Genomic DNA, 25976 nt, shown 5'->3' with positions numbered 1-25976 from the left:
AAAGCATACAAAGATAAGACTTTACCTTTTGCGAATGCCGAGCTGCTTGGTACTTCGCGTACGTGTGTAGGTAGAATACCTCCAACACTACCGTTGCGGAGTATCCAAGTAGAACGTGCTCCTTAGGACGGAAGCTGAGGGGATAAGACAATAATTTCTCCGCAGTCGACCTCGTTGGGAGAAAAGTATTCACGAACCGGAATGTTCTCGGATAGAGTGACTTCACGTCGTGGGCGGCTGAGTCACTCGAGTCGGTATAGGATGACGTCTTCGCAGGGAATCATCCGAGAAGTTCTGTAAAGCCCCGGGCGTTTGCTGTGACAGGCGCGTCTCCAGGATAAGCTGCTCTCGATCGGCACACGGACGGGTAAAGAGGAGAGAGCCTCGAGCCAAACCAAGCGGAAGAGGCTGAGCGCACGATAGGCGTGGTAACAAAGCGAGACTCGAGTTACGAGTAAAGGCCGAACCTCAAGACATCGGACGAGAAGTCCTTAGTCTTGAATCCTTATTATGATTTTTAGGGTTAGGTATATATTTAGTTAGGGTATATATTCTGGAGTTCTGACTTGAAACCGAGTAAGCCGGCGAGCGCAGAAGCGCGGACTTGCTCTCCCATCACGGGTATAGCCTTAGTTTCAGATCCACATGGAAATTATGGCCAGATGGCCCCTGGTGAACATTATCGTAGGGGTATAGATATAGTATATAGAGTCGATCAATTGCACCCAAGCACCAAAAGTAGAATACTGGGCAGATGCGGTTGCTCGCTGTGCTTTGGAATGCAATCCGTAAAAAGGATTCACCACCTGGGTGATCAACTAGTAGAAAAAAGATTACGCCGCCACGAGCTTCTGGGCCTGCCTCTTCTTCGATGCCCATCTTCATTCCAGTCAAGCGCTTCTCTACAATTCTCGTTCTCATCTCCTCCTACAATCTATCTTCACTGAATCTCGATTCCTAGCGCCATTTGATGACACCTGCAATGAAGTTTTACGTTTGAGATCCAGGTAAAAGAATTAAAACTCTCCCTTAACTAGAACTCTATGTTGTGATTTTAAATAAGTTTTTTCATCATGAAATTAAGTAAGATTTTAAACTTTAAACTTCAATGTTCTCTCCTTTCTGCTCTCATTCCAGTCGGCAGCGGCCAAAGCGCGCCATTCGAGCTACATCCTGCAGAAGGGCATCTCCATGGGCCTGGGCCTGTACGAGCACCAGGTGCACGTGGTCAAAACGGCCGCCGAGCTCCTCTTCGACGGGTACGAGGACGACATGGTCCTGATGGCGAAGCAGTTCTACAACGCAGACGAGGTTCCCTTCGATCGGGTCGGGTGGTTCTATACGGTTGGTATTTAGAGCCACTTTTTTTCTATGGAAAATAGACGAATTTATTTGTTTTATTTTACAGAGAAACAACTCAGCAGATCTGATTGGACACTATAACGTTCACACCGGGGTGGATGACATCTTCAAGATAGGTTCTATGGCGGAATGGAATTACAAACCTCGTACGGATTTCTTTGCCAACGAGTGTGGTATGCTGAATGGATCAGCTGGGGAGTTTTATCCGCCAAATCTGAGCAAAGATGTGCCCATTCAACTATTTACGCCGGACATGTGCCGCAGTTTGCCACTGGACTTTGAATCGGAAGAAGAAGTTCACGGAATCAAGGCTTTTAAATATGCCGGAGGTCCACGAACGGTGGACAATGGAACACAGTTTCCGGAAACGATTTGCTTCAGTGAGGGTGAAATCGTTCCATCTGGGGTGCTGAATATATCTTCCTGTCGGTTCGGTTCTCCTGTTTTCATGTCGTTCCCGCATTTCTACGGAGCGGATGAGTTCTATCTCAATCAGGTTGAGGGACTGAATCCCGATAAAAGTAAACATCAGTTCTACATGACAATGGAACCGGTGAGTGTTTTTTTTATGTTTTCTCATGTTGTATTTTTTAGAACAAAAATCAACTTTGCATCTTTGAAAATTTGGCATATTATTGAAGAGACTCTCGCCTATTAATGAAAATTCTATCAACGAAACATTTTTTTAAATTGTGATTTTTTCTAAAAAAATTTTGCGGACTTCTTTTGTTTTTCATTTCAAATTTTCGCTAATAATACAGTAGTTTTTTGTCTCATATATATTTAAGTATCTCAGCTGCGTTATGATATCGTTGATGTAGTTTTCTTCGTTTTTTGTGCTTGGTTTTTCTGGAGAATATGAACAAAAAAATTATCAACACAAATTATATGAAGGCCTTTTGTGCCAAAGAGGTAAAGTTGTTTGAGAGCCAAATTAGAGAAAATACGCTGTCATGAGAGAATGACGAGTTAAGTTAAGGAAGCCATTTGCCAGCTGAATAGCTGTCGAGTGGGAAGGATGGCATCGCAGCTGAACTCGTCAAAATGGGCCCGCAAAAGTTGCTGATTGCCTACACCGGTTGATGGTTCGGATCTAGGACACAGTACAGCTACCGAAGGATTGGAAGAAGGGGGTAATATGCCCCATCTACAAGAAGGGTGACAGATTGGACTGAGAGTACAACCGCGCGATCACTGTCCTCCTCCAAAAATGAACACCAAGTCCCTAAGCATCATCTATTCATCGACTTCAAAGCCGCATACGACACGATCGGCCGTGACGAGCTATGGAAAATCATGAACGAGGATGGTTTTTTCGGGAAGCTGACCAGATTGATCAAGGCGACGATGGATAGAACGCAGTGCTGTGTGTGCAGGCCGGTTTAGCCTTCCGTAGTGAAACTACCGGATCACTTGACTGTGTCTGGCCGGGACAACTACGCGCTGTCGTGCTTATCACGCTCACCCGCTCGCACTCGCTGACTGACTGGCTAACTCGCGTACACGCTCGTGTGAGGTGACCAAGTGTCGGTTAAATCCATACACACATCCCCTTCCTATCCCAAGCTAAATATTAAAAAAAAAAACCCTGATAGCCAAAATATTTGTCATTTGATATGCAGCAAGCTTGACCATAAAAGGATCTCGAAGCACAAGAAAATTTTGCAAGTACAATCTAAGATCACACGCCAATAGGATCATAATGATCTTGAACCTTGTCGCCCGATAATTGTTTACAGTTTTGCTTGATTGTCTTTTGTTTAGTTATAATAAATACAACATCAATCAACAAATATTTGAAAGCTTTTGTTGCTACCGTGGCATATTTTTCTTATGCAATTTATTTTTAATAAAATACACCGTTCCAGGAAATTTTGAAATCGTTTCTCGTGCCCTGTTACAATTTTCTATGCAAAGTACAGTTACTCGCTCTCAAAGCATATTGTATTTATCAATTCAAATATCAGTAAGTTAATTTTTTAAATATATTTACTACAAGTTGTCCTTTTATCCCCTTCTTTTGTATACAAATAAAATGTTTCGCATTTTTTTCATTTCAAGAGACATTCTAACTCGCTTTCCAATTTCAAGCTGTTCATGCTTTTAGAGTATAGGCCAAGCCCATTCATGTTTCTGCGGTTAGCGGTTTCTTCTATTCTTTTTAAGTTAAAAAATGTTTGAAGTGTTCTCTCAAATCGTTAAATTGGTTCAAATCCTATTAAATTCACAATGTTGCAGCTTTACTTTCACATCTGTTTCATCGTGATCTTTCAATATCTCTTTGAAAGCTGTCCTTTGAATCTACTTCTCTACAATAAATTACACTGACTTTCAAAAGTAACTTCTTTCAAGCAGTCCTCACATCACTCTTGAGTTTTCAATCTATATAAACTCAATGATGTTTTTTTTTTTAAATTAATATTGAGCTTTCCTCTCAACCTGCTTGATAAGCGTCATCTCAACTACCTTTTTCGGTTTTTTCATTTATTTCAAGCAGTCCTCTCAGCTCGCTTATTGGTGTTTTTTTCAATTTCTATCAAGCTGTCCTCTCAACCCGCTGTTTTTTTTCCTAATTTCTATCAAGCTGTCCCTCAACCCGCTTGATAACCAAGCTGTCCTCTCAACTCGCGATTAGTGTTATTCAATTTCTATTAAGCTGTCCTCTCGACTCGCTTGTTGGTGTTTTTTTCCAATTTCTATCAAGCTGTCCTCTCAACCCGCTTGATCACCAAACTGTCCTCTCAACTCGCTTATTGGTGTTATTCAATTTCTATCAAGCTGTCCTCTCAACCCGCTTGATCACCAAGCTGTCCTCTCAATTCGCTTATTGGTGTTATTCAATTTCTATCAAGCTGTCCTCTCAACCCGCTTGATCACCAAGCTGTCCTCTCAACTCGCTTATTGGTGTTATTCAATTTCTATCAAGCTGTCCTCTCAACCCGCTTGATCACCAAGCTATCCTCTCAACTCGCTTATTGGTGTTATTCAATTTCTATCAAGCTGTCCTCTCAACCCGCTTGATCACCAAGCTGTCCTCTCAATTCGCTTATTGGTGTTATTCAATTTCTATCAAGCTGTCCTCTCAACCCGCTTGATCACCAAGCTGTCCTCTCAACTCGCTTATTGGTGTTATTCAATTTCTATCAAGCTGTCCTCTCAACCCGCTTGATCACCAAGCTATCCTCTCAACTCGCTTATTGGTGTTATTCAATTTCTATCAAGCTGTCCTCTCAACCCGCTTGATCACCAAGCTGTCCTCTCAACTCGCTTATTGGTGTTATTCAATTTCTATCAAGCTGTCCTATCAACCCGTTTGATCACCAAGCTGTCCTCTCAACTCGCTTATTGGTGTTATTCAATTTCTATCAAGCTGTCCTCTCAACCCGCTTGATCACCAAGCTGTCCTCTCAACTCGCTCATTGGTGTTATTCAATTTCTATCAAGCTGTCCTCTCAACTCGCTTGATCACCAAGCTGTCCTCTCAACTCGCTTGAATATAATTTTATATCACCAAACAGTCTTCCGAACTCGCTAGCTGGTGGTTTCATTTTTAAGAATTTACCAGTTTTTCATTTATTTTTCTTTATATTTTCTTTTCTGAACAGCATTTCACCACATTTGAAATTAAGTCTGTTTCACTTTTGAACTTTAATTATAATTCAATTATATTAAAACTACTTATTTTTTTTCCAACTATGGGTAGAACTTTCTAAGCGTGTGTAACTTTGACGATGTTTGTTTTTATTCGGCTCGATATTTTTTTTTCCAAACTTTGCAACGAAACACAATTTGATTGGCATATACCTACCACGGTCGCCAAATGTGCAGGCCGGTTTAGCCTTCCGTAGTGAAACTACCGGATCACTTGACTGCCCGCTCGCACTCGCTGACTGACTGGCTAACTCGCGTACACGCTCGTGTGAGGTGACCAAGTGTCGGTTAAATCCATACACACACTGTGTACGGATTTCGTTGGTTCATCCTGCATGATGTTCAACGTGGGGCTAGGTGTTATTCAACGAGAGGTGGGCGAAATGCAAGGCACGATTTTCAACAGATCCAGTCAACTTATACTACCGCAACTCAAACGCGAAGCAGGAAGGATTGGGTTGATGATTAATACGTCCAAGACGAAGTACATGCTGGCCTGCGGATCCGAGACCGACTGAACCCGCTTGTCTAGTAATAACAAGGTCACGATCGACGGTGACGAGGTGAAGATAGTAGAAGACTTTGTCTATCTCGGCTCACTGATGACCGCAGACAATAACACCAGCCGTGACATTCGACGGCGAATGATCAGCGGAAGTCGTGCCTACTACTATGGACTCCACAAGCAACAGCGGTCGAGAAGACTTAGCCCTCGCACTAAGTGCAACTTGTACACGACGCTCATTAGACCGTTTGTCTTGTACGGGCACGAGACGTGGATATTGCTCGATGAGGACCTGCGCACACCCGCAGTATTCGAGCGACGAATGTGAAGAACCATCTCTGGCGGAGTGAGAAGGCGAAGGATGAACCATGAGCTCGTATGATTCTACGGCGACCCAGAATTCAGAAAGTGGTGATTTTTGCTGTCTTTTCAATCGATCACTGAAAGAAAGAGTATTTCCAAGCATCTGGCGAATTGCAGCCATCACTCCATTCTACCAATCGGGAAATACACACTGCATCGAAAAGTACCGATCAATTTCGCCACTGAGTTCGATTTCTAAAATATTTTAAGTTCTTATACATGGACGACTGAACGCTGATGCCAAACCTTTGATCTTCGATTCTCAGAATGGTTTCGTTAAAAAAAGGTCAACTGTCACCAATTTAATGTGTTACGTGAGCTCGATAAGTAACAATTTGGAGAAAGGCTGTCAAGTTGATTCTATTTACATCGACCTTGCGAAGGCGTTTGACCGTGTTCCGCACAAGATACTAATACCAAAGATGGATCAACTTGGCTTTCCAACCTGGTTGCCCGAGTGGATTTCGTCGTACCTATCACATCGCCACGCTTACACGAAACTAAAAAAATACATGCTCGAAGACATTTGTCACCCTGTCAGAAGTTTCTCAGGGAAGTCACCTCTAGGACCGCTGCTTTTTATCATTTTCGTGAATGACTTGAGTGCCACGATTCAATGTGATACACTCCTGTTCGCCAACGATCTGAAGCTTTTCAGAAAGGCCGTCAGTAAAGTCGATTGCCTTGCCTTGGAAACCAATATTGATAGACTTGATAACTGGTGTCACTTTATCGGAATGCTGGCAAACACTAAAATTTTAAGGTTGTCCATTTTTTTCCGTGCACGTAGTGTTCTCATTTTTGAATTCCAATTTGCAGAGAGAGCTTAGAGTGTCTATTCTGGACTTAGGTGTAAAAATTGATAACAGGATAACATTTGCCCGGCACATTGCGTATACCGCAGCTAAAGGATCCGCAACTCTCGGATTTCTGCGTCGAAACACATGCGATTTTGATGACATTTACGTTCTGAAAGCCGTCTACTGCTCTTCGGTACGTAGCATCTTGCAGTATGCTGCACAGGTGTGGGCACCCAATCAGAGGGCACAATGCTACCGCCTCGAACATGTTCAGCGTAGTTTTATTAGGTACGCTCTACGTCGTCTCCCTTGGAATAAACCGCTTCGGCTTCCTCCATATGAGCAAAGATGTGCCTTGATAAACCTAGCCACCTAACGCATTGACTCAGCATACATTCTACAACGGGTTAGTTTCTCTGGATACCTTACCACCGTAATACTTATGGAAGAAACCATCCGATTGATAAACGTTGTGAACGTTTCAATTTAGTGTACCATCTGTTCCATTTTAGCATATGTAAGTAAGCGAAGTTTTAAATTAGTTTTAAACAGATTCTCTTAGTTTTTAAGATATTAGTCTGCAGGATAATTTAAACAATGAAAAATTAATAAACATGTTGTTAAAATGCCGGACGACTGTCCTATAAAACAGATGTCCGCAGGGGCGCAACGAGTAAGGTGTTTAGAGCCACCTACCCTTCACTGTGGTTTAAATGTTCCCGGTCCATAAAAAGGGGGATCTGAAAAATATCAACAACTATAGAGGAATCTCCACTTCATGTGCAATCTCCAAACTGTTCAAATTAGTCGACATGCATCCGATTTTCTCGTATTGTAAACAAAATTTTTCAATCGATCAGCACGGATTTATACCCAAACGCTCCACGCCAACCAACCTGTTGACCTTCACCTCCTATGTGCACGAAAGTTTTGCTGCTAAGTCTGAAACGGACGCCATTTATACCAATTTGTCAGCAGCATAAGATAAGGTGAACAACGATATTGCCATTGGTAAGTCTGGACGCTTAGGATTCTGTGGAGATTACTTGGCTGGTTACGCAGTTACTTAACTGGATGTAAATTGACAGTTAGCAAAGGATACTCTCTCAAGCCTGTTATCTGCTTCCTCCGGAATGCCCAAAGGTAGTAACCTAGGACCGATTATTTTCTTAATCGCCTCGAAACTTTGTTATGCTGATGATCTTAAATTGTTCAACACCATAAACGGTCCGGACGACAGTGATTTACTTCACAGCCAATTCAATCTATTTGCACAGTGGTGCGACATCAACTGCCTGCCTCTGAATCGCAGTAAATGTTCTGTCATCAGTTTCTCACGAAGACGGCAGGCTTTTTGTGCGTAGTATTACTCAGGAGATGAGTCCATTGCGCGGGTAGACCACATCAATGATCTGGGCGTAATACTTGACCATAAGCTGGAGTTCAAAACACATATGAACTACGTCGTCGACAAAGCTTCTAGAAGCAGGCTTCTGCGATTCTCTTGATTTTTGCTCACTTTTTCTCATCTCCTTGTCAAACGCCTGGGAGAAACATGCTTTCTCGCACTTTAAACGATCAAGCAACCCACATTTTGTTGGAGATATTTCAATCACGCAGTCACCCAATCTCATTTTCGCAGGGAGAAATGTTCGTTAGCTTCTCAGTAACTGGCTGAGAAATAAACGACCGAGCAAAGTTGTAAATGCTAAAAGGCTGAAAATAATGTGAAACAAATGTGTAAATCTTTAATTACCTCTTTGTTTACAAAATCAGATATAAAAGCATGCCAGAATTATTAAACGTCCCCAACAATAAAGCAGGTTGACAAATTCTGAGGCCAATATTCCATAATTCCACGTAGAAAGAGGACGGTCAAATCACATATTAAAGCTGTCCACGTGATTTAGTGAAACGACCAAATTTCATGTGTAATTTTTTTGTTTTGTTTTCAGAGCCACACACCAACAATGCTCTGTCAGTAGAAGAGTGATCATTCGTTTGAGAAAAAAATTCTCCCTGCTCTCTCAGCAGCGGAGGATGAAATGCTCATTAAAAATAAGCTCACAATTATTCGGAGCGAAAAAGTTCACTGTCTCCTTTTGTTCAAGATGAGCAAAATGAAGCCTGTCTAGAAGTCTTGGATTTTTATTTCGAGTGGCCAAGGACTTCAAGGACGTGTACTGTCTGAAGAGCCTGTTTTGCAGCATAGTTAGATCCATCCTCGAATACGCATCAGCTGTCTGGTGTCCCTACTACCAGAACGGTACCGAGCGGCTCGAGGCTATCCAGCGACGCTTTTTGCGTTACGCCCTAAGTTTTGCCGCCGATCTACTGACATCGTGAATCGATTGAGGTTACTGGAAGCTATTCCTCTTAGTGAGAGTCCCCATGGTCTGAAAAACCAGGACCTTCAACTGTATGTTCCCATTCGATTGAACACCTACGGGACCAAGAGTGCTTTCATCAGTGGTAAGAAAACTCAATGTTGAATCTCAATACATTTAAGCTCTAAAATTTGAAGTTCTATTTTTTTGTTTTAAAATCGTTATTAAATGGAATTTTTATTTCAAAACGAGTGCTTTGTTTGAAAGTTATTCTCGAGCAACCCTCCCGACCGATTTTTTCATGAATAGTACATTAGAAAAATAAAGATTCTCTTCTATAAAGTGGCAAAATTTCAGAGATCCATTTTTTTCTTTTTTGAAGTTAAAAATATACATCATCAACCAAAACTTAAGTTTTATAATAATTTTTCCGTATTTTCTTATTCTAGACTACAGGAATTCCGCTGGATGTAGCAGCAAGATTTCAGCTCAACTTATTAATTGAGCCGCAACCTAATGTAGCGTAAGTTCTATCAAACTTATCTCTGGGAATCATACTGAACTGAAATTCTACTGTTTCAGATTGTTTTCAAATGTGAAAAAGGTATTCCTGCCGGTGTTGTGGTTCGAGCAGCACGTGGTCATGCAGCCTGAATTCGCGGGCGAAATCGGCCAGGCCCTAAGCATACCGGCCACGGCTCGGGTCATCGGGATAGTGCTGCTAGTAATCGGTACCCTGCTCCTAGCTTGGCTTCCCCTGGAAAGCTACATTTGGCGACGGCGGCGAGACATCGTCAACGATATCAACGCCGACAAAACGCTGCTGAAGCAAAACCTTGCCAAAACGGCAATCCTCATACCGGAAAAGGAGATGAAAGAAATTCATCATCATAATCATCGGAGTGACAAAGGGAAGATCGTCGAGGCGCATCCGCTGATCGAAAGCAAATCGGTCCGGCTAGTGGAGGAAAATGGAACCACCAAGACGTGAGAGTCCTCCTGCATAGAGGACAGAGCCGAGCAATTTTCGACAGGTCGATGGGCTAGAACCACTTCCATCCTATATGTATGTGTGCTGAAAACCAAAAAGACTTCCTCTTACGATTTTAAGAGCAACTTTCGTGTCCAGAGCTTTAAATCGTGAAGGACAAATCAGTTCTCTGAATTTAGTTACTAGCAATTTAGTGCGTTAAGTCTTTGTCCAGAAAATTGGCGTCCCATTGCAGCGTTCAAACGACTTAAAGTTGATCGCAATTCAGGTTAGCAGAGTATTCTGGTATGGGAAATCGTTAACAGATTGTTGACGAAAAAGTTCCACAAGAAATATTTTGTTAAAAAATATATCCAACTACATACATTGTTAAGTTGAAGGTAAAATTTAAAAAAAAATCTATTTCGTTCGCCTTATTTTTATCGTGATAGTCGATTCAAACTGGCAGCTTAGGAACGCTATACTTCTGTGAAATAAAAACTTACTTATTCGTTGAAAAATACTTCCAAGGATCAGACACAAACGATAGATTTCATACTAACTCTCTCAGATGCTGACAATACCTAAATATAATAAGAGTTCCACTTTCAAGGAACGATCAATGCGAATCGTTCTTGTAACAAACTTTTTTTTTAAATAAATTTTTGTGTCATATCAGCAGCGTACGTAATAAAGTTGTAAAGCAGAAGAAAAAAACAATTCTAAAATAAAACATTCAAGTGAGAGATCAGTGCCAGTTAATGCGAAGAAAGACATTCTTCAGAATATTAAAAAAGTTAAAAAAGAAATATCTTTGATTCCAAAGACAAGATAAAAATGTAAAGCAATACTGTGGTATCTACAAATTTACTAAGAAGAAAAACGTTTATCACATACACTACACATGCCTTTATACATTTGTAAATCAGATCGAGAAGATATTGCGGTTGCGATATAAAAAAAAACTTAGTCCTAAAGAAGATTTCCATTAGCGTATTAGTCAGTCTTACTACATTATAAACACACGGTGAACAAATCAACATTACATTAGCATAGCAGTTTGGGTTTAAGTATAGATAATGTGTGAGGACTTGTTGACTTGTGTTGTGACGATGGATGTAACACGGAAGCATTGTTGAATTTATCCAATTTATCTGAATAAAAATCGATTCGAACGTATTATTTTAAAATAAACAGTCAAGTTTTTTTTTTCTTTTTATTTCAAATCTGCCAAAATTTAATTATTGTCTTCGAATATTCCCGGATATAAAGTCGTTTATGCATGAAGGTAATAAAAGTGGGCTTAGACGACCTCCTTTGGGGAACCTCAAAAACAACAGTTAAGTTAGAATATTCGGTATGAACCTGTCTAACAATGCAATTCGACCTCAAAAATATGTGTCGAGCCATTTAACCAGCTAAATTGGGAATCTCATTCTGTCCAGTTTGTTGATCATGAGCTTTTGAAGAAGCCGAATCATGAGCTATTGCATTGAAAAAATCTTTTGGTTGCATAAATAAAGGCGACATTCGTACTATAGCTTAGCTTTATTTATTATTAAGTTTTATTAGTGACACTTTACCATCTTCGTGGCATTCGTGTCATGTAAAATGCAATTTACAGAGCTTTATAAAGATTACACTCTTTTAGAAATTTTATCAGCGATTTTTCACGTGACTCATCATTTTTTAAGATTTCAAAAACACTTCCCCTAATGTTGTTTTTCTCACGAGCTTCTTTATATCCATGACAGTTGGTCAGAATGTGCTGCACAGTAGTTTTTACGCCGCAGAATTGACATATAGGCGGAGAACTTTTATCGAACAGGTATGCATGGGTCAGTCTTGTATGGCCTATCCTCAATCTTGTAATGACACGTTGGTCCGAGGGACATTTCCGGTCTATGTATTTTGATGGTGAATATTTGTTTTGCCTTAGGAATGATTGATTTGAACGTCACTTGTTTTCCCATGTCCACCACATGTTGGTTTTGATGGTGCGTATAGCGTCTTGCGCAGGTATTCTGGAACTAGCTGGAGGTGTACTGTTGCGTGCAATATTGGCACATTCATCCACTGAACAAAATCCGGCTATAAGGTTTATTGGGAATTCTAGTGTTTTCGCACTAAAGGAAAATCCAATACTTTTTATCACAAGACAAATGATTTATTTTATCAGAATTTTCAATGAATGATATAGATAGGAAAATTATTACGATTTATTATTTAAACTAGTGTAATGAATGGTTCCATCATTGAAATCAAATATGCCTGTAATTTAATTTCTATTTCTCATCTTATTTATCCAAATAAACAAATTTAACCAAAATTATATGATTCAGACATTTATTATAACAAATCAAGATATTAAAAAAGTTACACTGCACTGAACTTCAAACACTTGTTCTGAATGGTGGGACGCAGTTTCATGCCTGATGCATGTTTATCCTGGCTGGTACATAGATCCAGATTCAGCGGATTGGGTGCTATTGTTCGGGTGGATTTATGTTTCCTGAAAAAAAAAAATCCGCATTAAGTTTCAAACGAATTATGTTTTAAAAAATGAATTAGGTACCTGTGCATGGCGAAGAATGGAACCGTGCGCATTCTCGCTAAAGTTCGAATCTGTTTTCCTCCGCTGCTGTCCCTTATTTTACCTTGTTTTACCTGTTAGAATAGATATTGAAATATAAACACCAAGTAGTTCAGCCATTCCACTTTTCTAACTTACGTTCGTAAATGTTTGCTTATATCACAGCGATGAAAAGTTATCTTTGCTGCCACTCAGCTGGTAAAATCCTCCGGCGAATAATTACTACTGGCACAAAACACGAACAATCGTTTTTCTGGGTTTATGTTTCCCAAACAAATTAACAGAGATTGATGCGGATCACGACTCAGGCACGCCAACGTGTGTTCTAACTTCAGAATGATGAAATGTATAGGAAATTCATATATGTTTTATTAGGTATAACGAGCTTCTAAAATTCATTGGATTTTTCTATATTTCGTAATGGACTTATCGTTAGCTTCTATCACACACTGAATGATAAGATTTATTAGATTGACCCTATAAATTTCATAGCCCAATTTGGTTTAATAATTAATGGATTGTCCTTTGCATTTCACCAATTGAGTGAGGCAGATACAATTTATTGGATTTTCCTATATTTTTTAAAGGATAATTTAATAGCTAAAATTTGACTGTGATTAATAAGATTTATTAAAACGACCCTATAAATTTAATCACCCAATTTGGTTCAGTGTCGGCTTCCTCGTTTCCGGATATTCCGGCGTGTCCTGGTACCCAAGTGAACGTTATATTGAGGTTCCGAATGTGGTTTTCTAAAGACTGAATCCAAGGATGTTGTGAAATTCCGTTGAGGAGTGCATCTAAACAGCTGGCTGAGTCTGCTAAAATGAGCGTGGGTTCATTTCTATTGACTTCTTGAGCAGCGATATTTAGCGCAAATGCTTCTGCTGAAAAGATGCTGCATTCAGCTGGTAAATTGTGGCTAATCTTTCTGGGTGGTATATATACACCAGCTCCGGTTTTGTTGTGGCTTTTAGAGCCGTCTGTATATATCTGCTTGTGTGTGGAATATTTCCTGGATATAAGTTCGTGAAACTTAGGACGAACGACCCGCTTACTACTGCCTGCTTTAATGGAGTTTCTGAGTGTGTTATCGATGTTTGGTGGGTTGTCATTCCACGCACGATCTGTGAGTCTTGAGAGTGGACAAATACTAGGAACCGTGGTGTTTGTGGTTGTCTAAAATACATTTTTGGATCTTTCAATTAATAGCAGGCATTGGTCGATGTTTTTCTCCGCAATTCGAATACCTAACTGTGCTAATCTTTGAACAACTAAAAGCCGAAAAGGCAGACAGCCTGACTCAGCTAGTAAAGATTCCACGGGACTTGTACGGAAGGCTCAACTTCGAGCTTAGCTTTATACTTTTTTCTAGTTGTAGGTACTGAGAAAAAATAGAAAAAATTTAAAAAAAAAACAAATGTAATGTAATTTTAATTAGTTGGCATAATGTAGGCAAAATAGAAATTCTGAAATACTAAGGGCCTTATTTCAATATCATCGATATATTCAACGCCTAAACTTATGCAACTCTTAGATTAACCTACATAATCAACGACAAGATAAAGTTTTCTTTTATGATAGAATGAGCGAGAAACTACGGTTTTTAGTGAATCAAATAAATATTTTATTAAAAACTGGAAGATTTGATAATATAAAACTTTTTTTGAAATTATTTTAAACTGAATTTAATTTTTTATTCACGTTTAGTGTCACCCTAGCTCCGAAATGCTGGGTAAATAAATGTTTGAATTTAGTAACGCCTCGTAACGCTGCATTTGAAAATTACACCGCTCGTGTTGTTTTTGTTCAAATGTCGGAGCACGTGCGGAATAAAAACAAAAATTATTCCGGTTTTTCGTATCGGTCTCGGGGATTAAGTTTGAATATATTGAGTGAAGTGTGAAATTATCTTCCAAAATGCCTCTGCACCGGTTGTTCGTGGGTAACATCCCGGCCGGAACCAACGAACAGGATTTGCGGCAAGAGTTCGGTTCATACGGCCCGGTGCGAGCCATCGATCTCAAAAGCAAAGCGAACCCGCTAGATGCATCGGCACCGGTGGACACGTTTGCTTTCGTAAACATTGAACTGGATGAGCGAACCCTGCGTCAGTGTTTGACCGAGTTCCGACAGCAACAATACCGGGGCGTCTATCTTAACGTCAGCAAAGCCAGGGAATCCTTCCTGGATCGGTTAAAGCGGGAACGGGAAGAAGCCGAACAGGCCAAACAGAATGCCGTGGCATTGGATCCTTACAGGTGATTAGATTATTTATGACGTTTGAATTCAGTAGTTTTAAATCATTGTAAATTTCAGAAAATCGGTACCCGAAAAGGAAGAAGCTCCTCAGGAACTTCCGGCCCTGCCAACGATTGCCAAGGAAGTGGCATCATCGAGCTCCGAATCCAGTTCGGAGAGTGAAGATGAAGAACCTGCTCCGGTAAGGAAACCGTCGATAGATCCGAACAGGCGTCAACAGCCCAATAAGACGGAAGATGATCAGCTGGTTCGCAAATGGAACCAGGAAACCTACATCGAACATGGGAAACTTAGAATCGTACCCATCACTGGGCAGGTGGCAGAGGTGATCGATCAAAGTAAAAATCGTAGGAAGGTTCCCACTAACCGTGATCCAGACTCCAAAGGGCAGCAGGCTGACGAAAAGCGGAAGCAAGGTTTGAGCAAGATAACGGATGCTTACGAGCAGCAGAAGTTGGCCATAAAAGCCGCACTGACCGGAGATATGACCGGGAAACGAAATAAGATAGTTTTCGATGATGGTGAGGAAGACGACGGTCAACCTGGAAAGAAGTCGAAACTGGCACTTTTCGAGGACGGCGAGGAAGATGATGGGTTCAGGGCAAATTTCGGACTCCGGAGGCAACTTGCTGAAAATAGTAAGTGATTTCCAAGTTCATCTAAGTTAAATCAAAACTAATTTTTCTGTCATTTATCTTTTAGCTGTCAAAGGTCAACGTTTATTCGAGATGCAAACGCAATTCAATGGCGATTCTCGGTTCAAGCTGGACGAAAGGTTCCTCGACGACGACAGCGAAATTGCTGGGCGCCGGAAGAAGAAAGCCTTGGAGAAAACGAACTCCCAACAACAGCCACAGCTGGGTAAAGCACAAAACCAGGAACGCAAAAAGCAGCTGGAAATTTTGTCCAAAGTAATGGGCAAAGAAATTCAAGATCGATCCCAATTCAAAACGGGCTCGACGGATGCTGGTGGTCCCAAAACAATGCAACGCTTTGATCCGTCCGCAACTGTCAAGGGCAATGCAGAGCGAAAGGTTGAGAAACCGGAGAAGAAAAAGCTAACGGAAGAACAAATCCTGGAAGCTAAACGAGCGGTGCGGGCTGAGGAAGAATTCCAGGTTACAGAAGATAAGTTCTATCAAGTTTCGGAAGGCTTGAATAGTGCCATCGGTAGCAGTGGAACGGGATTCAGTTTGTTGGCTATGTTTGGAGCATCCAGCAAAAAGAGCGATGACGATGACTTTGAAGAAAATGAAGATGACGATGAACCGAATGAAGATGATAACAAATTAAGCTTCGATGATTACGACATTTCTGAGGCGGAAGCTGTGCAAAATGTCCCGGAGGAAGAACCAGAAATAGCGCCTGAAGAAACCCAAATTACAGAAAACGCTGAAGCAAAGAAAAAGAAAAAGAAAGCCGGATACCTCTCGAGGCAGGGTATTTGGAAAGAAACCCTTTTCTTCCTGCCAAACGACGCCCGTCTGGAAGAAGGTAGGAAGTTTTTCACCGAATTTGTCAACCCTCAATCAACGGCTGTTGATGTTAAGGCAGATCGGGACGAGAAGGTGAAGGACATTCGGAAGATTTTCAAGAAAAGACGAATGCGCGAAACGAAAATAGTCAACCAGATGAGGGCTAAGCGTGGTTTGAAGTTGGTTAAGGGAAAACGAAAATAAAATTTGTTTTTATTGACACTTAGTATAAAGTGCTTCTAATGTAGAGAAAGCCTCCCAACTGGATTAGGATTTGGGGAGATCCACACTTAAATCGGCAAGCACGTAGGCAGTTGCTGCCCATAGAGCGGTGCACTTGTCGAGGCTCTTTGGATCTTCCACCAGCATACTGTCACCTTCCGAATGGTGGTACCTGTGAAAAGAAAAGAGAGTTGTGTTCATCACCCATATTATTCTGAATTTTTGTATATTTAATTTATTTCTCATGTATTTTTCAAGCTGATTTATGGCTCTTGTTAGTGTTTAGATTCAGTGTATTAGAAATTCTATCCGAGTTCACATCAAAAATAGGTAGCAAAACAACTTGAAACTTTTCAAAAAGTCGTTGATACGTTGATAAAGTTAAAAATTTGTGATACTTGAGCTATCACGAAGATCAACAGGGAGGTGTGTTGCTCTTTCTGGAGAGCGAAGAGAAAAGTAATTTTGTAAGCGAAAAGCAAGATCATCTGTTATATAAACAAATGCTCCCTTATCCCAAAATTGGTCTTCGGGGCTAGGAACCGTAGATTCACAAAATAAGGTAAGAATCGATAATAAAAACGAATGAAGATTGGCTATGGTAAACAAAATCACTAAATCATTGTACATATTTACAGAATTTGTTGGAGACAATCTAACTAAACAAAGGGGCTTATTCTGCGAGGCGAATGACGTGAAGTGACTACGATTTTTAGAGTCACCGTATTCTAGCAGGCGAATGCCGTGACTTGAATGAACTTTAGGTGACTCGAATGAACTTTTTTTGACTGTCACCGTATTCCCAGAGGCGAATGGCGTGACTCAAGTCGGTGGCAAGTGACTTTTGCAGTCGTAACCTATTTCGCAAGTGACTCGGTAGGAAATAAGGAGAAAGCAGCTGAATTCCATAAAAAAATCGATAGTGGTTTTTTATTTTGACAAAATAACAATGAAAAAGGACCAAATTTGAAAACTAATCATAGAGGGAAGCAATAAAAGCAGTTTTTTAAATTCTATGATTTCATTTTTGTATTCTTGGGTAAATGTTTTTAGAAATAAATACTCAAAATTGAACTCTTCGTTTGAAATACAGAAAGGTCTTCAAGAGGGTCGTGCAGAATTATAGATTTCAATTTTATTCAAATTATTCCTTTAATTTTATTGTTTTATTTCTCCCTAGTAGAATGATTTTTAGAGCCATTATTAAAGGGAGCATGCACACACATAGGAAAGAGATTTCGGATATAATTTTACAAAATTATATTTTTTTAAATACTTTATTAATATAAATTTAACGAACTTACATTTGCTTGCTGTTCTTCATTTTCCACAAAGCATTTCCTTGTTGGCTTCTCCACTGTGTTTCTCGATACCAGCAAGATTCGAGTCGGGAGAGTTCGATGCGGCCTGGAGTGCTGACAAAAGCACCTGTTCATGTTATTCCGGTGGTCCGGGGTGCCACTTGGTCTGAGGAAGACCACACTGTTGCGCTCGCTGACCAAACGACCAAACCGCGCTGACGATCACCTTCTAGCCTGTTGAAAGTTCCTACTTGGAATCCAGTCGCATCTAATGAAGTAGAATCAACTAAATTATAGTTTCGTCCGTCCTTACAGTAGTTGATGGAAACTTACCTTTTTCTATTTGGCTAGAATGTTTTTTTTTCCGATGTACTCCGGTGCTGGCTCCGGAGGCAGGAGTCAAATTGGTGGTCATATTTCCCGTACGGCTCCAGGAACTCGACGCGAAAACGCGAATAGATTTGAAGCGCTAATTTGAATGTTATTGTTTGTTTTGTTCTTCCTCTTGTTTTCCTTACGTTTGATTCATCGAAAATGAATACAGCGGTAAATACCAATGCAATGTAATGGGAGGTGAAGCATATATTTTTTGTTAAAAATTAGTTTGAACCTAAACATACAAAAAATCAACTTTTTTGCTGATAAGAGTGTTATAGCTCATTGTAAACACAAAATAAAATATTCAGCATAAAATTTACACTTAAAATTTTAAAACTAGTGTGAAAAATTTTGCATGAAAATAATTTGATTTACATCACCTTAGAATGTACGTAAGTTGGGCGAAAGTCATTTCGAATGAACTTCAACGAACTGTCAATCCATAAAAATTACTTGTTTTTTTAGGTAAGACATTTTCGGTTTTGCATATGTATTAGTACATGGATTGAAAAATTAATAACTTTAAAAAAATATTAGTATGTATATATAACTATGTTCATATATGTTCAATTCTTTATTCAGTCAGTTTGTAATTTAAATCCAAACTACAGGTAGAAATAATTCAAAGAAAAACATATTCCTGGCATTACTCAAATATTTAAATAAAAATTTGAGATTGTTTCAAAGCTTATGATAAACATATCTTGGTTTCTGAATTTTAGATCATTTAGATTGCAACTGCCATAGGGTTTATCAGGCACAATTTTTTTATCAATGATGACATCCGATCAATATATGAAATAGTTTTTTTTAATGTTCAACTAAAATCGTTTAATAATTGGTGACACATGTTTTTTTTTTAATTCGAGAACATATTTGAATTATAGCAATGATTAAGTATGCTACGTTTGCATTATAGAACTTTGAAAAAAAGGAGCTAAAAAATTGAAAATTAACTTACATTTTCCATAAATAATCAAAATTGACGATATCAACTGAAAACAACTAGAATTGGAAAAAAAAGTTGCGAATTATTGAAAAATGAATCCTTTTTATAACTTTAAAATGACATTTGAATTATTTTTCATTTGATTAATTAAATTAAATTTAATTTAATTAAATCAAGGAATATGACTAATATGGGGTATATATTATGAGGAACTTTGAAACCTGAAACTGAAAAATTATATGAAAAAAAAATCTGAAATTCTAGTTTGAAATAGTAGTGCAGAAATCATAAAATTTAGTTTGATGATGCAAATCGATTCCGCATAAACTTATCTTAATCTAATGTTAATTTAAGGATTTTTAAAGAATTTTTTAAATCATACATTTTTTATTGACCGGAAAAAAAACTTTCCGAAAAATAAACGGAAAACGAACAAAACGAAATCTTTGAAGCGCGTATTTTATTTTATAACTTAACCCCTTTGCCAGAGGGCCTCTGGTTTCATGTGCCTAAGATGTAATCTGAAGTCTGTAAATCTGAATTATGTGTCTAGTTCAGATGTATAGATATATCTGAATCCTAATTTGCAATATGAATCTGAAATATTGTTATATAAAACTGTCTCAGTTTTGAATTACAATGAACGTTAATCGCGAAACTTTAAATTGATCCGAAAATGTTAAATTTTGATTCGCGTCTGAGATCTGAATCTGATCTTCAAATTGGAAATTATGTAGCTATTTAAATTTGGATTTAAATTGAATTGAATACTAAATGCAGAAAATTAATACGGAATTCAGAAGAAAAATTTTGATCTAGATTTCCAATATGAACTTTCGATCTTAATCTTAGATTTTATTACGTATAAAAATGTAAATCCCAATCTTCAACCTGAACTAGAACAATAGACCATTTGAATTCCACTGAGCATATTAAAAAAAACTTATATAGAATTAATTCCTACTTTGGGTCAGACGCTGGATGCATAACAAATGCATAAAATCAGTATCAATTTTAAAATACTTCAGGATAGTGACGTCATCCAAGAAATTGAATATCACACTACCTGCTTTGAATGTTCCTTACATGTTTGACAGTTCGCATGGTGAACCCGATGAAACTGGTTCATTGCCTCTGGAACGTCAAAATGAACATCAAGCCACCGAGGCAATGAACTAGTCACCGTGAGTGAGTCGCCTCTCGGAATACCCCGACTATAGTCACGTGACTACGACTAATGTGACTCCGAGTCACTTCATTCGCGTCGCAGAATAAGGCCCAAAATGTAGTAGAATTGATGAGAACATTCTGAGAACAGCACCTGAAACTTCTGATATGCTGTGACGCCAGCACACATCAACATAAAATAAAAAAAAGAGGTAAGTCATTTTTATTCTTTTTTTTTTCTCAAGACTACATTAAAAATTGTAATGCGAGAAAGAAATCTACTTTCATAACTCCTAGCCAACCCCCTGGCAACTTGACAGTTTGGTCGAGTTTCGTGTGTCTGTTTCAAAATCGCAGATGTCGCATGTGTGCCGCTTGTTTACATACTTTCCGAGTCATGCATATGGAAAGGGCACACTATTAAATGTAGTGAGAATCAGGCAAATTCATAACTTTTGAATGAATAAAAAAAAGTTTTAACCAAAATTGTTAATCTTGTTCAATATTCTACCGATTTATATATTGTGTAGGAACAGTTTTTCTATAAAATGGCAAAAGTTCTGCGATAATGTGATTGTTTTGTTATTTAAAATGCTCATATGCATCGCACTTTAGGGAAATCTCTTAATGTTTGATAGGGTTGTGTTGTATTTTACATTTATTGTGCTTGAGTGTCTTCAACAGTTTCGGTGGAAGGTAAACTTGTCCCAAAAAACTACTGGATATCAGTAATTTATTTAAAGCAGTCCAGAACTTTTATACCTTATGTAGGACACACAAATTAACGCTCTACTCGTTTTCTTAGACTAAACTTTTGAAAACAGATTCACTTCACATAAAACATAGAAAAAAGTTCTAATTTCAAAACTTTTTTTTAGTTATTGAACCAGTAACAGAAAACATATTTCAATATGGGTCCTTTCGACATGTTGAGTAGCTCGATTTTCGATTTGACAGAACCAGAGAACCAGAAAAAACTGGCACACGCGATTTGTATGGGAAACGTCAAGTTGCCAGGGGGTTGCTCCTAGCAGACATGGAGTTAATGAGCTTATTCTATGCACACCATTCTAGTTTAAAAAAAAGCACTTGTAAGTATCTGATGAGAATATTCGGTTTCAACCCTAGATTTGGAATCTTAATTTATTTTGGGAACTTGTTCTCGTATTAACTGAAATTTTAAGAATGCAAAGAAGGAATATCAGATACACCAAGGATTTTTCTACACTGATATATACGAACCGCGTAAAAAAATCTTGTTGACTCCCGAAAACCATGTAAAAACGGTGCTGATTCCCGAAAATCGTATAAAAAAGACCATTCAAATTCTTTAGCTATAAAACTTGAAACAATAGGACATGTAACTTGACACTTAAGACCATTGACCTGAGACTTGAGACATCAGACTTGAGACATGAGATCTGAGATCTGAGACCTGCGAACTCGTACCTGAGACTTGAGATCTGTCAATTAAGGCAGGAGACCTGAGACCTGCGACGTAGGACTTGAGACCTGAGATCTGAGGCTTTCGACATGAAGCCTGAGACCTGAGACATGAGATCTGAGACATAAAACATTAGACATGAGACCTGAGACATGAGATATGAGGCCTGAGATCTGAACCTTGTCTCATGTTTTATGTTTCATGTCTTAGGTCTCAGGTTACATGTCTCATGTCTCAGGTATCAGGTTTCATGTCGCATTTCTCAAGTCGTATGTCTCTTGTTTTATGTTTCAGGTGTCTAATGTGACAGGTCTCTGGTCTCAGGTCTCAGATCTCATGTCTTAGGTCTCAAGTCTTTTTTCTCAGGTCACAGGTCTAAAGTCTCATGTCTCATGTTTCAGAACTCAAGTCTCATGTGTATTGTCTCATGTCTTAGGTCTCAGGTGATGTGTCGCAGGTCTCGTGTCTCAGATCTCAGATGTCATGTCTCAGGTCTCAGGTCACAGGTCTCATGCCTCAGGTCTCATGTCTCACGTTCTTATTCTTAGAACCAAGGTATTCCCAACTTCAAAAATTTCTAAGTGTTTCCCGTCCAAAAGGACTATTTTCTGTCAAAAACCGTGTTAATTCGCAAAAATCGTGTACAAAAACCGTGTTAATTCCTGAAAACCCTGTAAAAAAACCTTGGTGTATTTATGTACATTCTCTTCAATGGTAAGGTCTCTCTTAAAGCTTGAGTAAGTGACAAACTAGGGAAGCCTGAAAACTCGAAACTAGAGAATTGAAAGAAGAACGAACAAACTAATTTAAATATTAGGCTCGTGAAAATATTAATTCCAATTGCCTAAAAAAAAGTTAATATATGATAATGAGACTCAAATGAATTTTTAAATGAGGAAAAAAAAATTAACAGTAACGAAAAAAAAACTCTTACCAAAAATATTTTTCATTGGCATTGTTCAGAAAAGCTCCTGGAACGCCATTGTCCAAAAATCGTAGGCCCATTTCGATTGACCCCATAGCATTAACGTAAGTAGCATTTAGAGGAGTCATCAGTCTGAAAAAAACTAACCTATTTTAATCAATCCATTTCAAGTCTGCCAACACTTACTTTGCCACTTGTTGAAAAATGCAGCTTGCCTCCTGATTGCCCACAAAGTCGAATCCCCTTGGATCGAAAGTGCCCGTATCGGATTCCAAAAATATGTTAAACTCTTCAATGGAATGACTTTCGAAATATTGCTGTTCACCCTCCAAGCCTTGTTCCTCTGCCGTATATAAAAGAGCGCGAATAGTCCGCTTCGGTTGCAAATCCATCGCCTTCAAAAATGTCAATGCTTTCCACGCTATCATAATTCCGCCACCATCGTCCATAGATCCCACTCCAACGTCCCAACTGTCCAGGTGTCCGGTAACGACGACAACCGAGTTATTGCGCTGCATCCATCCCTGCAATTCACCAACGGTGTTTCGGGACATGCTCGGCTCTGAATTATAATCTTCCATCACAAGGTGAACCTTCATCGTGACATTTTTCCGATGAATTCTCAAGAGCATTTCAGCATCTTCAACCGTAATACAGGCAGTTGGAATCGGGAAAACATCTTTTTCATACACTTGGGATCCGGTATGAGGGGATCCAATAGAGAAGGGAGTTGCTGACCGGATCAACGTAGCCACAGCTCCTTTCCTAGAAGCGGCAGAGGCACCTGCAGATCTATAACGGCCAGCCGAAGCGTAACCGTCCCATTTGGGAGCGAACACCACAATTCTTCCCTGCACTTCCGTCTCATCTAGTTGTTCTAGTTCGGTAAAACTTTCCACCACAACCAACTCAGCCAGGATTCCACTCTGAGTAGTTCCAACTGATGATCCTAGCCCCAGGAGTGGCAAATTCTTCTCGAAAGGTTTTAACAACTGAGCTCGTTCATACCCCCGAACCCAACGGGGAACCAAAGCTGGCTCCCCGTGAACATTATCCAGACCGTCGCTGTGCATCTCTCCCAAAACGTAATCGATAGCATCTTCAAGCTGTTGTGTTCCACTCATCCGAGGCCCAAATCGATCGGTCAGCTCTGCCAGCGCTTCCCAAGTCTGGCCGGAAAAACGACCGTTAACAATTTCCTGTACGATATGGTCGACAATTGGCTGATAGCTGTGGATTTCTTGAATGAAATCTTCAGGTAGATCACATGGTGCGGTTTCTGAAGCGGAAAGAACGATCAAAGACAAGAATACTACAAGCGGTAGCTTCGTCATGATGTCCCGATGAGAAATGAATATACCTACTTAGAAAAAGTGATTGACACCTTGCTATCGGTTGTTGGAAGAAAAATTTAAAGAACTCCTCCCTTTATCTTAATCCTTCAGTCGTTATCTTGTACAACATTGTTCGGGCAGACAGGTCAAGATGTTTTGCAGGGGAAATCGTTGCAATGGTGATTTTCCGTTTTTTTTTTATCTTGTGATGTAATCGGGGGGAAAGGTATTTTGAATAAGAATTTCAAATATGAAAACAAAAAAAAAATCTTTTTTATTTTGAAGGTGAAAAACATGAGATATCAAAGAAAGGACATAAGCTCAAAATATGAATTTTTTGAAAAAGATACAACGGCTCACCGACAGGACTTGAATCCGAAATTTTCGCTTCAGTACAACGTCGCGTTAGCCAATTACACCACGGTAAACGTGACGAAATAGGCTCCAGAAGGCGTACGCGTCGAGCTCCATCGGTCGACTGCTGGATCTTCTATCGATACACTCCATGTTTATCATGAATATGTATGCACCCATAGAAGAGGTTGCAATATCCATTGCCAATTTAGCAAATCTCTGTGCCGAAAGTGCGCTCAAAAGTTTACTATGCCAAAGATGATATGTTTGAAAACTGTGTTTTGCTTAGAGCACCTGTATTCGTGGTCCAAACAGCCGGTTTAGACCCAAATTCCGACCCGAGCAACCGCACTGGTGATCCATTGTACCAGTTTCAACTTCAACTCAACTTTTTTTTAGATCTGGTATAAGGATTGATCCAAAACTGATGAGATTTGGATCCAATTTGACGCAGTTCTAAACCGTTTGACAGTTAATGGAACACGAGTGCAGTTGCCAGTTTTTTCATAGGATCGGATCTAATTTCTTTGGTGCAATTCTTGTATAAGTTAGACCCAAGAATAGACCACGAATACAGATGCTCTGCCTGCCTTACATACCCACGCACAGCAGCTAAAGCTGGGCAGCTTGGCCGGTAGTTGTTCGCCGGTGAATTGAATTAAGGCAATGTTTTTTTTTTGCTTTTGCTACATACACAAGCACAAGCTGAATGGTTCCAACTACTCGGTATGGAAATTCAAGGGTGAAATGCTCCTGACTCGTGATTACATGTGGAAGTACATTGAGGATGAAGCTCCGGCGTCGATGACGGATGTATGGAAGGGAGGAGATCGCAAAGCGAGAGTGACAATTGCGCTACTGATTGAGGATCAGCAACATGCCCTGATACGCAATTCGAAGACCGCCGGGAAGCTTGGGACAATCTCAAGAAGCACCACGAAAAAATGTCTCTCTGCTCGAAGGTTGCGGTATAGAGTTGTTTTTATCATTTCTCACGCACACTAACTGGCATCCCACTGGCGTGAACGGACGAGAACGGGACAATTAACCTCCAAAAATTTCAGTGCAAAAATCGAGCAGGCGGCTGACAACCGACAAACACGTTCGTTTTTTAGGTTAATGTTCCCAAAATGAAAAATTGTCAGTGAAAAGCCCTGAATAATGACACGAACTGGAAAAGCTGTTTGTGGAGCTGTCGTGTTCTGGACTTGATCTCGGCAAGCCACTGATGGTCGCGCTGGTCTTTAGGAGCCTCCCTAATTCCTTCGACACGCTCACGACGGCACTAGAGAGCCGTTTCGACGAAGAGCTGAAACTGGAGCTGGCAAAGAGTAAGCTGTTTGACGAAGTGGCAAAACGAGAACGCGGACCGTCGGATGCAGCGCTGAAGGCAAGTTTCACCGGAAAAAAGAAATTTCTGATGTGCCATTTCTGCAAGAAAAGTGACCATAAACAAAAGGAATGTCGAATATACGTGAAGCAAATGGAACCGGAAAAAGGTCGATCGCCAAAGGCAAAAGCTGCCCGTAGTGGAGAGGAATCCGTAACACTCGCTCTGATGGGTAGTAGGCAAACTCATGTTGGTGACCTGGAT

General features: G+C 39.7%; 3 protein-coding genes and 1 long non-coding RNA gene across 8 annotated transcripts in view; 2 read left to right on the top strand and 2 right to left on the bottom strand.

Annotated features, from left to right (window-relative positions):
- LOC129751418 (protein peste-like) overlaps positions 1-11172 on the top strand; it is a 71019-nt gene extending 59847 nt beyond the window's left edge. For all 4 annotated transcript variants that reach the window (XM_055746909.1, XM_055746910.1, XM_055746912.1 and 1 more), the window contains exons 4-7: positions 1138-1344; positions 1409-1915; positions 9458-9531; positions 9591-11172. In XM_055746909.1, the coding sequence (XP_055602884.1) occupies positions 1138-1344; positions 1409-1915; positions 9458-9531; positions 9591-9999 (1197 nt within the window). In that variant the 3' untranslated portion in view covers positions 10000-11172. The remainder of the gene's footprint in view (positions 1-1137; positions 1345-1408; positions 1916-9457; positions 9532-9590) is intronic.
- A 1006-nt stretch (positions 11173-12178) lies between these two features.
- LOC129751423 (uncharacterized) lies at positions 12179-12974 on the bottom strand. The gene is made up of 3 exons (XR_008738703.1): positions 12710-12974; positions 12554-12645; positions 12179-12490 (listed from the first exon to the last, which is right to left on the bottom strand). It is a non-coding gene; the product is annotated as an uncharacterized LOC129751423 (long non-coding RNA).
- Positions 12975-14387: 1413 nt separating this feature from the next.
- Positions 14388-16703, top strand: LOC129751417 (nucleolar protein 8-like). The gene is made up of 3 exons (XM_055746908.1): positions 14388-14832; positions 14891-15471; positions 15536-16703. Exons 1-3 carry the CDS (start codon positions 14492-14494, stop codon positions 16510-16512), a joined length of 1899 nt encoding a protein of 632 aa, XP_055602883.1. The 5' UTR covers positions 14388-14491; the 3' UTR covers positions 16513-16703.
- On the bottom strand, positions 16468-24030 carry LOC129751421 (carboxypeptidase Q-like). 2 transcript variants are annotated; one of them, XM_055746914.1, is made up of 3 exons: positions 22881-24030; positions 22704-22826; positions 16470-16702 (listed from the first exon to the last, which is right to left on the bottom strand). In XM_055746914.1, the coding sequence occupies exons 1-3, from the start codon at positions 24026-24028 to the stop codon at positions 16576-16578; spliced, it is 1398 nt and encodes a 465-aa protein (XP_055602889.1). In that variant the 5' UTR covers positions 24029-24030; the 3' UTR covers positions 16470-16575. The 2 variants fall into 2 exon arrangements, with proteins under 2 accessions (XP_055602890.1, XP_055602889.1); XM_055746915.1 differs by lacking the exon at positions 22704-22826 and having other exon boundaries at positions 16468-16702.
- Positions 24031-25976: the final 1946 nt, after the last annotated feature.

The sequence above is a fragment of the Uranotaenia lowii genome, chromosome 3, assembly GCF_029784155.1.
Source record: "Uranotaenia lowii strain MFRU-FL chromosome 3, ASM2978415v1, whole genome shotgun sequence".
Lineage (NCBI taxonomy): Eukaryota > Metazoa > Arthropoda > Insecta > Diptera > Culicidae > Uranotaenia > Uranotaenia lowii.
This window is presented reverse-complemented; position numbering and strand designations above follow the sequence as displayed.